Below are 13180 nucleotides of genomic sequence, written 5' to 3'. Positions count from 1 at the left end.
CATGAACCACATGTTGTCGAAATCAGGGTCACTTTGGCTAATGGGGATGAAATCTTCCAAAACCTTCACGTACCGCTCGGTAGTCACCGATTATTCAGTGACTGGACATTGCTCACCACAGTCACCAGTTGAGGGTGAAAAGACTTCTCGATCGCGAAATACGGATTATCAGTCCCCCGAACGCGCCAGTTTTGCTTATTGACGAACCCGTCCAAATGAAATTGGGCTTCGTCGTTAGACCAAACCATTCTCATTTCCACCATGCGCCGCAGCCAACCGTGCAGTTTGAACGTCTTAAAGTAAACCGTTCAAAAGTTATGACGATTTTATCTCATACAGTTCAATAATTGTCCCCCTTTAATTACAAAAGTACTTTCTACGACCGTCAAAATAATAAGAAACGTAATATACGTGCAATATTAAACCGTCGAACAACTGTAAAACATTACTGAAAGAATATTAGAAAAAAAAATGGCTCTGAGCACTATGGGACTTACCATCTGAGGTCTTCAGTCCCCCAGAACTTGGAACTACTTAAACCTAACTAACCTAAGGACATCACACACATCCATGCCCGAGGCATGATTCGAACCTGCGACCGTAGCAGTCGCGCGGTTCCGGACTGAAGCGCCTAGAACCGCTCGGCCACCGCGGCCGGCAGAATATTACATCTAACAACTATAGACAGCAGCAACAGTTTGCTCAAAGTTGACTTATGTCTGTTGACAAGGTGAGGACTTGAGTACATCATCCAATATAGAAAACCATTATAAATTTTATATATTATAAGAAATGCGATTGTTTGCAGATGTACTGGTGAAGGAAATAAACCCGAAATAACCTTACATACAAAACAAACGCTGTCCCAACAGACTTTGAAGGCCCAACGGTACCGACCGGCCGCCGTGTCATTCTCAGCCCTGAGCCGTCACGGGATGCGGATACGGAGGAGAATGTGGTTAACACACCACCCTCCCGGCCGTTGTCAATTTTCGTGACCGCTGCCGCTGCTTCTCAATCAAGTAGCTCTTCAATCGGCCTCACAAGGCTGAGTGCACCCAGCTTGCCAACAGCACTTAGCAGACCCATGCAAGTGCTAGCTAAGCTCGACAGCGCTTAACTTCAGTGATCTGGCAGGAACCGGTGTGACCACTGCGGCAAAGCCTTTGGCAAATAAGCTAACATACAAAAAGAAAATATCAAGCGGCATATTGTCTAGTAATTCTCTACATAATGTTCTACTGTGACAAAAGTACACTACTGGCCATTAAAATTGCTACACCAAGAAGAAATGCAGATGATAAGCGGGTATTCATTGGACAAATATATTATACTAGAAGTGACGTGTCATTACATTTTCACGCAATTTGCGTGCATAGATTCTGAGAAATCAGTACCCAGATCAACCACCTCTGGCCGTAATAACGGCCTTGATACGCTGGGGATTGAGTCAAACAGACCTTGGATGGCGTGTACAGGTACAGCTGTCCGTGCAGCTTTAACACGATACGACAGTTCATCAAGAGTAGTGACTGGCGGATTGTGAGGAGCCAGTTGCTCGGCCACCATTGACCAGACGTTTTCAATTGCTGAGAGATCTGGAGAATGTGCTGGCCAGGGCATCAGTCGAACATTTTCTGTATCCAGAAAGGCCCATACAGGATCTGCAACATGCGGTCGTGCATTACCCTGCTGAAATATAGGGTTTCGCAGGGATCGAATGAAGGGTAGAGCCACGGGTCGTAACACATCTGAAATGTAACGTCCACTGTTCAAAGTGCCGTCAATGCGAACAAGAGGTGACCGAGACGTGTATCCAATGACACCCCATACCATCACGCCGGGTGATACACCAGTATGGGGATGACGAATACACGCTTCCAATGCGCGTTCACCGCGATGTCGCCAAACACGGATGCGACCATCATGATGCTGTAAACAGAACGTGGATTCATTCGAAAAAAAGTCGTTTTGTCATTCGTGCACGCAGATTCGACTTCGAGTACACCATCGCAGGCGCTCCTGTCCGTGATGCAGCGTCGAGGGTAACCGCAGCCACGGTCTCCGAGCTGATAGTCCATGCTGCCACAAACGTCGTCGAACTGTTCGAGCAGTTGGTTGTTGCCTTGCAAACGCCCCAATCTCTTGACTCAGGGATCGAGACGTGGCTGCACGATCCGTTACAGCCATGCGGATAAGATGCCTGTCATCTCGACTGCTAGTGATACGAGGCCGTTGGGATCCAGCATGGCGTTCCGTTTTACCCTCCTGAACCCACCGATTCCATATTCTGCTGACAGTCATTGGATCTCGACCAACGCGAGCAACAATGTCGCGATACGATAAACCGCAATCGCGATAGGCTACAATCCGACCTTTATCAAAGTCGGAAACGTGATGGTACGCATTTCTCCTCCTTACACGAGGCATCACAACAATGTTTCACCAGGCAACGCCGGTCAACTGCTGTTTGTGTATGAGAAATCGGTTGGAAACTTTCCTCATGTCAGCACGTTGTAGGTATCGCCACCGGCGCCAGCCTTGTGTAAATGCTCTAAAAAGCTAATCATTTGCATATCACAGCATCTTCTTCCTGTCGGTTAAATTTCGCGCCTGTAGCACGTCATCTTCGTGGTGTAGCAGTTTTAATGGCCAGTAGTGTAGATGGTATTCTATAATAACTGAACTTCCTGTGCCTCTTGTTCTATGTCTGTAACTTACGCTCTGTTCTCTGTATTTTCTAAAGATTTTGTGACCTTCGCTTAAGTGAAATCTGCTTTCTTTGTGAAATTCCAGTTGACAGGAACAATTCTGTCATTTTTTGTAAAGCGTGACAGGTTGTATTCTTGTGTTACTTATTAGTCGTCGTATTTCTCGTTCCTCGCTTGGAAGACGGAGATAAGAGTAACACCAATTACTGGCTGAACGGTTTGAGGAAATTCTCGAGGCCATTCCGCGTGACAACAACACTGCGCCTTTGTGACAGGTTGTATTCTTGTGTTACTTATTAGTCGTCGTATTTCTCGTTCCTCGCTTGGAAGGCGGAGATAAGACAAACACCAACTACTGGCTGAACGGTTTGAGGAAATTCACGAGGCCATTCCGCGTGACAGCAACACTGCGCCTTTGTAGATCGTCATCGCCAGGCAGAATTGCGTGCAGTATCGCGTCGCTGAAGAGTGGCGCGTCGTTCCTGGAAGCGGCTTGTGCGCGCGCCTGCCGGTGGCTACTTAAGCAGCGGGCGTCGGCAGCGGGGGCAGTCGAGTGTCTGAGCAGCCATGAGGAGGAACGCGCAACTGCTGGCGGCCGTCTTGCTGTGCCTCGCGGGGGCGGTGGCCGGCTACGGGGGCAGGAAGAGGCCCACCCACGCGCCGTCGACGCCGGCGTCAGAGTTTCCCGAGGTGCAGACGCCGCAGGGCCGGCTCCGGGGAAGCCTGCTGCGCTCGCTCGACGGCCGAACCATTTACTCCTTCCGCGGAGTGCGTTACGCACAGCCTCCCGTGGGGGAGCTCCGCTTCAAGGTAGGCTCTTTCCACGCACACACAAGCGCGCGACTTCTTTCAGCTTGAGATGTTGCTCATTGACGCTACGTGTACACATCCCCCGGAAGACGAAAAGCCGCGTGGGATTAGCCGAGCGGTCTCAGGCGCTGCAGTCTTGGACTGTGCGGCTGGTCCCGGCGGAGGTTCGAGTCCTCCCTCGGGCATGGGTGTGTGTGTTTGTCCTTAGGATAATTTAGGTTAAGTAGTGTGTAAGCTTAGGGACTGATGACCTTAGCAGTTAAGTCCCATAAGGTTTCACACACGTTTGAACATTTTTGAAGACGAAAAACGATTTCCGGGAACTGTTTTTATTTTTATTTTATTTTATTTTATTTTTTTTCGACACGGTTCCTCACAAGCGTATTCTAATGAAACTGCGTGTCTACGGAGTATCGCCTCAGTTGTGCGACTGGATTCGTGATTTCCTGTCAGAAAGGTGACAGTTCGTAGTAATAGACGGAAAGCCATCGAGTAAATCAGAAGTAATATCCGGCGTTCCCCAAGGAAGTGTTATAGTCCCTCTATTGTTCCTGATCTATATTAACGACATAGACAATGTGAGTAGCCGTGTTAGATTGTTTGCAGATGATGCTGTCATTTACCGTCTTGTAAACTCATTAGATGATCAAAACGGCTTGCAAAATGATTTAGATAAGATATCTGTATGGTGCAAAAAGTGGCAATTGACCCTGAATAATGAAAAGTGCAAAGTTGTTCACATCAGTACTTAAAGAAATCCGCTAAATTCAGCTGTAAATTCAGCTAAATACTTAGGGATTACAATTACAAATAACCTAAATTGGAACGATCTCATAGATAATATTGTGGGTAGAGCAAATCACAGACTGCGATTCACTGGCAGAACACTTAGGAGGTGCAACAGGTCTACCAAAGAGACTGCTTACACTACGCTTGTCCGCCCTATGCTGGAGTACTGCTGTGCGGTGTGGGATCCGCATTAGGTGGGACTGACTGATGACATCGAAAAAGTACAAAGAAGAGCGGCTCGTTTTGTATTATCGCGAGATAGTGTCACAGACATGATACATGAATTGGAGTGGCAATCATTAAAAGAAAGGCGTTTTTCGTTGCGACGGGAACTTCTCATGAAATTTCAATCACCAGTTTTCTCCTCCGATCGCGAAAACATTGTGTTGGCACCCACCTACATAGGGAGAAATGATCATCACGATAAAATAAGAGAAATCAGGGCTCGCACGGAAAAATTTAAGAGCTCGTTTTTCCCGCGTGCCGTTCGAGATTGGAACGGTAGAGAGACAGCATGAAGGTGCTTCATTGAATCCTCTGCCAGGCACTTTATTGTGAATAGCAGAGTAATCACGTAGATGTAGATGTAGATGTCGTCTTTACGTGTTAAAGCCTGAATTGACATTGCTGACTCAGTCAAATTAACACCACCAAAAGACAAGGCCAAACAACCATATCGTGACGTCATTCCCAAGGGCGGTCGTAATATACAGCGCCCAGCACCAAAATAACTGTGTGGCTCTTTAAAATGAGCGATTTTTGAGTTGATACTTGAATGAGATTAGTGAACAGAGAAAATATATATGAATTGTCTATGTGGAAGTGAGACAAAAGTAATTAAGAAAGCATAACTTCGATTTATTTCGTATATAGCATATACAACATGACAGGCACGTTTGCAAACAAAACTACTAACGTCCTTGAAAAAAAATACTTTACTAACACTTTACTTTCGTGCGTATGAACTGTTAGGAGCATTTGGGGCGTTTTTAAATGTATAGTGGTCGTTTAATAAAACATTCATACACTTCTAAACAATATTTGTATACAATAACACGGAGACATTCACATCACAGTCGGTTGTACTTACACAATTTTCTGTTACCAGTAGAAATTCGCATTACAAATTCAGTGACTAGAATTTTGTTTAATGGAACTCCTTTCGAGCAGAGGTACACTTTCAAATGATTATCAGTCACAGTGTACACTCTGTAATGGGACTGCACAGATAAATCGATGTACATAAAAATAATACGCTCTTCTTTCGCTATTTTCCCGAATTCTTCTGTAAAGATATTACGTTAACTTTATCTTTCAGTTCTTGAAGGCTATTGTATGTAATTATTTTTAAATACTCATTATGGCTGGCTACACTCGCCTTGATGTTTTTCTGCAATACTGCTGCCTCCGACGTGTTTTTTCTCCTGGTTTCTTCCTGGATAGTCCTGCAGATGATGACAGGTAGCATGGACAGATCGGTAAATTGCCTGGAACGGCATTAGAATCAGGTCGTATTTTGAAAGTGGAGCTGCTATGGTTTTCTCGTCTGTGGCAAATACTTGCCTGATAACATCGCTAGCTTTGAGATGCACGTGACACAACAGAAAAAATGGCAGTGAAGTACATTAACCGTAATGTATTCAAGCCAGGTGTTCCGGCAAACAATGATATACCGTACTGTAATACACGCATTACTAAATTACGTTCAAAACAAAACTGAACAATTAGTAACCGCGAAATCCTACCTTGGAATTGAATGGAGTCATTTCTGACTTATTATATCATCTGCAGTAAACATGAATACATGAATCTTGCTTCCTGCTGTATAGTCTGCACTACTTTTTGGTACACAATACTTTCTAACCGTAATGAAGATGGAAACTGCGTAACGTATATTACTTTGCGGCAAACTCACAAAAACGCATATTAGTAACAAACAGTATGATTTCTGTGTGCGTAAATAACAATCTCGTAACCATCACATAGCACAATGAGTTTTTTATATCCAAAAAGTTGTAACTACAACACAAAACAGCGACTTTTGCCGCTTCTCTCTGGCTTCACAACTTGCGAGTTCTTACAGTTGTTCGGTATTTCCATCTGGAAAGTGTTGTACAAATACCAATTTTCCGATCGTCACTTGTTAACACGAATGGCCTCTGGTGATCAGCTGCTCCGGTTTCCGGTTTAGTCAGCAGGATGGCTGCTTCTCTTCAGTTGATAATAGGAGATGGATGACTTCTTCCTCGATTAGATATTTTGTTTTTCCTTTTGCTGCACAAAACGTGACTCCTACCATACTAGCCGCAATTTTGAAAAGCAAGACGAAACTTGATTAGGCAACCACATTTCAAAAGTTGTTGGCCGTTTACATGGGAGTGAAAATCGACTATGGAAAGGTAAATATGGTAGCTAGAACCGCATTTCCAAATCGATATTGGGGTGTTTACATGCTCGATCAGGAGCCATATTAGGAAATCAGTTGACGAAAATCCCCCGCTCCTAAAGGTAGACCGGGCAATTCGAGTTATGACCAGTCATAGAGTCAAGGTCTTTCCAACCAAATAGCAGGCGAGCTGGTAGTGGTAGAAAGGGAGTCCCAACTGCGAGCTTCTGGGTGGGGATTTCCGTTTTCGTAATTAATAATTTTTTCCGGAGGGCATCCAGCTTTACTGTATGATTAAATGATGATGGCGTCCTCTTGGGTAAAATATTCCGGAGGTAAAATAGTCCCCCATTCCGATCTCCAGACGGGGACTACTCAAGAGAACGTCGTTATCAGGAGAAAGAAAACTGGCGTTCTACGGATCGGAGCGTGGAATGTCAGATCCCTTAATCGGGCAGGTAGGTTAGAAAATTTAAAAAGGGAAATGGATAGTTTAAAGTTAGATATAGTGGGAATGAGTGAAGTTCGGTGGCAGGAGGAACAAGACTTTTGGTCAGGTGAATACAGGGTTATAAATACAAAATCAAATAGGGGTAATGCAGGAGTAGGTTTAATAATGAATAAAAAAATTGGAGTGCGGGTAAGCTACTACAAACAGCATAGTGAACGCATTATTGTGGCCAAGATAGACACGAAGCCCACGCCTACTACAGTAGTCCAAGTTTATATGCCAACTAGCTCTGCAGATGATGAAGAAATTGATGAAATGTATGATGAAATAAAATAAATTATTCAGGTAGTGAAGGGAGACGAAAATTTAATCGTCATGGGTGACTGGAATTCGACAGTAGGAAAAGGAAGAGAAGGAAACTTAGTAGGTGAATATGGATTGGTGCTAAGAAATGAAAGAGGAAGCCGCCTGGTAGAATTTTGCACAGAGCATAACTTAATCATAGCTAACACTTGCTTCAAGAATCATGAAAGAAGGTTGTATACATGGAAGAACCCTGGAGATACTACAAGGTTTCAGATAGATTATATAATGGTAAGACAGAGATTTAGGAACCAGATTTTAAACTGTAAGACATTTCCAGGGGCAGATGTGGACTCTGGCCACAATCTATTGGTTATGAACTGTAGATTAAAACTGAAGAAACTGCAAAAAGGTAGGAATTTAAGGAGATGGGACCTGGATAAACTGAAAGAACCATAGGTTGTACAGAGTTTCAGGGAGAGCATAAGAGAACAATTGACAGGAATGGGGGAAAGAAATACAGTAGAAGAAGAATGGGTAGCTTTGAGGAATGAAATAGTGAAGGCAGCAGAGGATCAAGTAGGTAAAAAGGCGAGGGCTAGTAGAAATCCTTGGGTAACAGAAGAGATACTGAATTTAATTGATGAAAGGTGAAAATACAAAAATGCAGTAAGTGAAGCAGGCAAAAAGGAATACAAACGTCTCAAAAATGAGATCGGCAGGAAGTGCAAAATGGCTAAGCAGGGATGCCTAGAGGATGAATGTAAGGATGTAGAGGCTTATCTCACGAGGGGTAAAATATATACTGCCTATAGGAAAATTAAAGAGACCTTTGGAGAAAAGAGAACCACTTGCATGAATATCAAGAGCTCTGATGGAAACCCAGTTCCAAGCAAAGAAGGGAAAGCAGAAAGGTGGAAGGAGTATATGGAGGGTCTATACAGGGGCGATGTTCTTGAGGACAATATTACGGAAATGGAAGAGGATGTAGATGAAGATGAAATGGAAGATATGATACTGCGTGAATAGTTTGACAGAGCACTGAAAGACTTAAGTCGAAACAAGGCCCCGGGAGTAGACAACATTCCATTAGAACTACTGACGGCCTTAGGAGAGCCACTCCTCACAAAACTCTACCATCTGTTGAGCAAGATGTATGAGACAGGCGAAATACCCTCAGACTTCAAGAAGAATATAATAATTCCAATCCCAAAGAAAGCAGGTGTTGACAGATGTGAAAATTACCGAACTATCAGTTTAATAAGCCACAGCTGCAAAAAACTAACGCGAATTCTTTACAGACGAATGGAAAAACTAGTAGAAGCCGACCTCGTGGAAGATCAGTTTGGATTCCGTAGAAATGTTGGAACACGTGAGGCAATACTGACCCTACGAGTTATCTTAGAAGAAAGATTAAGGAAAGACAAACCTACGTTTCTAGCATTTGTAGACTTAGAGAAAGCTTTTGACAGTGTTGACTGTAATACTCTCTTTCAAATTCTGAAGGTGGCAGGAGTAAAATACAGGGAGCGGAAGGCTATTTACAATTTGTACAGAAACCAGATGGCAATTATAAGAGTCGAGGGGCATGAAAGGGAAGCAGTGGTTGGGAAAGGAGTGAGACAGGGTTGTAGCCTATCCCCGATGCTATTCAATCTGTATATTGAGCAAGCAGTAAAGGAAACTAAAGAAAAGTTTGGAGTAGGTATTAAAATCCATGGAGAAGAAATAAAAACTTTGAGGTTCGCCGATGACATTGTAATTCTGTCAGAGACAGCAAAGGACTTGGAAGAGCAGTTCAACGGAATGGATAGTGTCTTGAAAGGAGGGTATAAGATGAACATAAACAGAAGCAAAACGAGGATAATGGAATGTAGTCGAATTAAGTCGGGTGATGCTGAGGGAATTAGATTAGGAAATGAGACACTTAAAGTAGTAAAGGAATTTTGCTATTTTGAGAGCAAAATAACTGATGATGGTCGAAGTAGAGACGATGTAAAATGTAGACTGGCAATGGCATGGAAAGCGTTTCTGAAGAAGAAAAATTTTTTAACATCGAGTATTGATTTGTCAACAAGTCGTTTCTGAAAGTATTTGAATGGGGTGTAGCCATGTATGGAAGTGAAACATGGACGATAAATAGTTTAGACAAGAACAGAATAGAAGCTTTTGAAACGTGGTGCTACAGAAGAATGCTGAAGATTAGATGGGTAGATCACATAACTAATGAGGAGGTATTGAATAGAAATGGGGAGAAGAGGAGTCTGTGGCACAACTTGACTAGAAGAAGGGATCGGTTGGTAGGACATGTTTTGAGGCATCAAGGGATCACCAATTTAGTACTGGAGGGCAGCGTGGAGGGTAAAAATCGTAGAGGGAGACCAAGAAATGAACACACTAAGCAGATTCAGAAGGATGTAGGCTGCAGTAGGTACTGGGAGATGAAGAAGCTTCCACAGGATTGAGTAGCCTCAGTCTCAGGACTGAAGACCACAACATCCGCAACAATTAACCTTACAGCCAAGGAAAACTTTCCGAAAATCTTGGTCAGAAACAGGGGCGGGAACTCTGCCACGATATGTCCCAGACAAAATACATGAAGCCTAGTGTATGTGAATGTATACTGTTCATCTGTATACTGAAATGAAATGAAATGATCGTATGACATTTTTGGCCGTTATGTCCCATTCGGGTTCGGCCGCTAAGTGCAAGTCTTATTTCATTCAGCGCCACATTGGGCGACTTACGGCGGGTGATGAGGATGAATTGATGGTGAGGACAAAGCAACACTCAGTCCACGAGCGGAGAGAATCTCTGACCCGGCCGGGAATCGAACCCGGGCCCAGTGCATGGGAGGCAAGCATGTTACCACCCAGCTAAGCAGGCGGACATGTGAATACTGAGTAAAGTCGATGACTTGCTAGACATATAGAATATACCTGTTTCCGTTGCATACCTACAGCATATCACTTACTGCCATTTTAGTTTACGAAATCTAACAAAACAACTGGGCGATTTTGGTAGCTCTTTAAAACGTCGTCAGGTAGGAAGTGCATTTTTCGTTGGACTCGAATTGCAATTAAAATACCCTTATGACGTTGAAATACCGCGTCTGACATAGTATGTTCTTTATTAGTCATTGCACCGATATTTAACTAGCAGAAAATATTATGAAAAATATTTCAGTTTTAGTCTCAAGATAACCCTTTAAAGTCTTTGCTGCCAACATAAGCATTGCCAAATGCTGGAGAGTCATCGTAGTCTTAATTCCTCTTGTTGGCAGATTCGAAGACTCCAATTGTTGCCATACTTGGAGATTCCAGTCGTTGCGACATTCGGAGATGGTATTGACTGTTTTGGCCCGACATTACAATATGTATATAGTGTTACCAAACGTATTGTTTCATCTGTAGAAATCTGATTTAGAATCGTAATTATTGCGAAATAAAATGCTTTATGTATTCTTTCACTTCCGACTGCGCTCATCTTCGTTAATATTTGTTTATTTATTCATCAATCTTGAAGCATGTACTTGCTGTTGATGTCTTCGTGTATATTTTCAAAACTACTTTTAAAGAGGAGATTGACACGTCAGAAAAACATGGTTACCATTTGTATAGTGTTACCTGTTATTTACTAAAATTTACACAGTCAAATACCTGACGCATAAGCATAGGGGCACTGCTAGTGGTTAAAGTATGTGTGATGTGGCTTTAAAGGTGATGTACTAATAGCTTTATTACAATACACCGGTATTTGTAAGCATTCTGGTTTTTTTATTTATCTTTTTTTTTAAGTTTAGTGGAAAGTATACCTATCTCCAGTGCCTCACGAGAATTGTGCTGCTGCGCAGAGTACCATAGACTGTACTTGTTATAATTTTTAATTTTCAGAAAAACTAAGTATAATTTGTATAGAGAGAAATGGGACCGTTAGTGTATTTAGCTGGTTACAATAAGACCTACAAGATTCCAGACGTTGCCTGGTGGCCTTCTTCTTCCAGATAAAATGGTTTCTGGCCTCAGAAGAATCACCCCCAAAAGAATGCCACGTCTTAGATGGTAGTGAAAGGAGACGTAATTGGGACTGAGTAACAATCTAGAGCATAACCAAGATCTGAGCTGGAGGGACATTTTACTTAATGACAAATGACTCTTAGGTACAAGTCAATATTCATTTCACATTATGGCTTTCTTCAAGCTGTTACTGCAGTGATGTGTCTGTATCTCGGAGAAGGATGCGAGTTGATCAAATGGTTCAAATGGCTCTGAGCGCTATGGGACTTAACATCTGAGGTCATCAGTCCCCTAGAACTTAGAACTACTTAAACCTAACTAACCTAAGGACATCACACACATCCATGCCCGAGGCAGGATTCGAACCTGCGACCGTAGTGGTCACGCGGTTCCAGACTGAAGCGCCAGAACTGCTCGGCCACATCGGCCGGCGATGCGAGTTGTGTTCGGGGAGATTTTTATCTCATGGGATGGGGGTTGAGTCAAACAGTTGCCATCCCGTATCCACTATGCGCGTTATTTAGTCGATAGGGAAAAAAAAGAAAGAAAAAAAAGAAAAAAAGCAGGTGACCACTTATCTATAGTAAAGAATTTAACACTCATTGTCAACGATACTTGCCGCTACCGCAGCTATTGCTCTAAGATCGACAGCAGAGGCACATTTTCGTCTCGACTGGATTGCTTAGGTACGCACCCCGCAGCCGGCCTCTGTGACCGTGCGGTTTTAGGCACTTCAGTCCGGAACCGCGCTGCTGCTACGGTCTCAGGTTCGAATCCTGCCTCAGGCATGGATGTGTGTGATGTCCTTAGGTTAGTTAGGTCTAAGTAGTTCTAAGTCAAGGGGACTGATGACCTCAGATGTTAAGTCCCTTAGTGCTTAGAGCCATTTGAACCACACATCCAGCAAGACTGAAAGAACCAGAATGGGATGGAATCAATGAGCGCGCGGCACATCTACATCTACGTAAGTGCTCTGCAAATCAGCGTGATGTGCACGGGAGAGGGTGCTTACCACTGCACCACGAGTTAGAGTTTCTTCCCATTCTATTCGCGCATGGACCTAGGGAAGAACGACTGTGTAAACCCCTCCGTGTCCGCTGTTGTTAGCCTTATCCTGTCGTCGCAGCCGATGTGTAGGGAGCATAGAACATTCTTAATATTTTTTACTTGATAATGATCCCAGAAACTTGGTAAGTAGGCTTTCCTGGGATAAAACGTTTGAGTACCTCGTGTACTGCAGCTTTCTAATATTGAAGAAAAGACATTTTTAAATGTTTAACACCGCTATTTATTTACTGGTTGACTAGTACTGTGTATTTAGGATGTTTGGTGTGGGCAGTTCTGTTTACGTCATCAGACTTCAATGTTGCTCACATCTTCTTTATCCAGCGCGACTGAATTCACATGACAACGATACTTTATGTACGGTGGAGAATTTGTTCTCACTGGATTACACCATGTGTCACGCTGGCCTACTTATCATAGTTTTATTACAAACTTACAAAATTACGATAAAAACCTACGATAAATAATCCACCGTGGCACACAGTGTAATCTACTGAGAACAAATTTTCCATTGTATATAAAATATCGTTGGCACGTGGGTCACATCATGCTGGATAATGAAGATCTGAGATACATTTAAGTGAGAAAACATAAACAGAACTGTTCACATGTAAGATATCCTAATACGAAATATGTGACCCGCGAAAAC

The 13180-nt window shown here is 43.1% G+C and overlaps 1 protein-coding gene across 1 annotated transcript in view; it reads left to right on the top strand.

The window, feature by feature from the left end:
• Positions 1 to 3247: 3247 nt before the first annotated feature.
• The window catches only part of LOC126235994 (esterase E4-like), a 55735-nt gene continuing 45802 nt past the window's right edge, over positions 3248 to 13180 (top strand). The window contains exon 1 of the mRNA XM_049944991.1: positions 3248 to 3521. Within this exon, the coding sequence (XP_049800948.1) occupies positions 3279 to 3521 (243 nt within the window). The 5' untranslated portion in view covers positions 3248 to 3278. The remainder of the gene's footprint in view (positions 3522 to 13180) is intronic.

The sequence above is a fragment of the Schistocerca nitens genome, chromosome 2 (genome assembly GCF_023898315.1).
Source record: "Schistocerca nitens isolate TAMUIC-IGC-003100 chromosome 2, iqSchNite1.1, whole genome shotgun sequence".
NCBI classification, from domain to species: Eukaryota; Metazoa; Arthropoda; class Insecta; order Orthoptera; family Acrididae; genus Schistocerca; species Schistocerca nitens.
The sequence above is the reverse complement of the archived record's forward strand: the minus strand, read 5'-3'. Positions and strand labels throughout refer to the sequence as shown.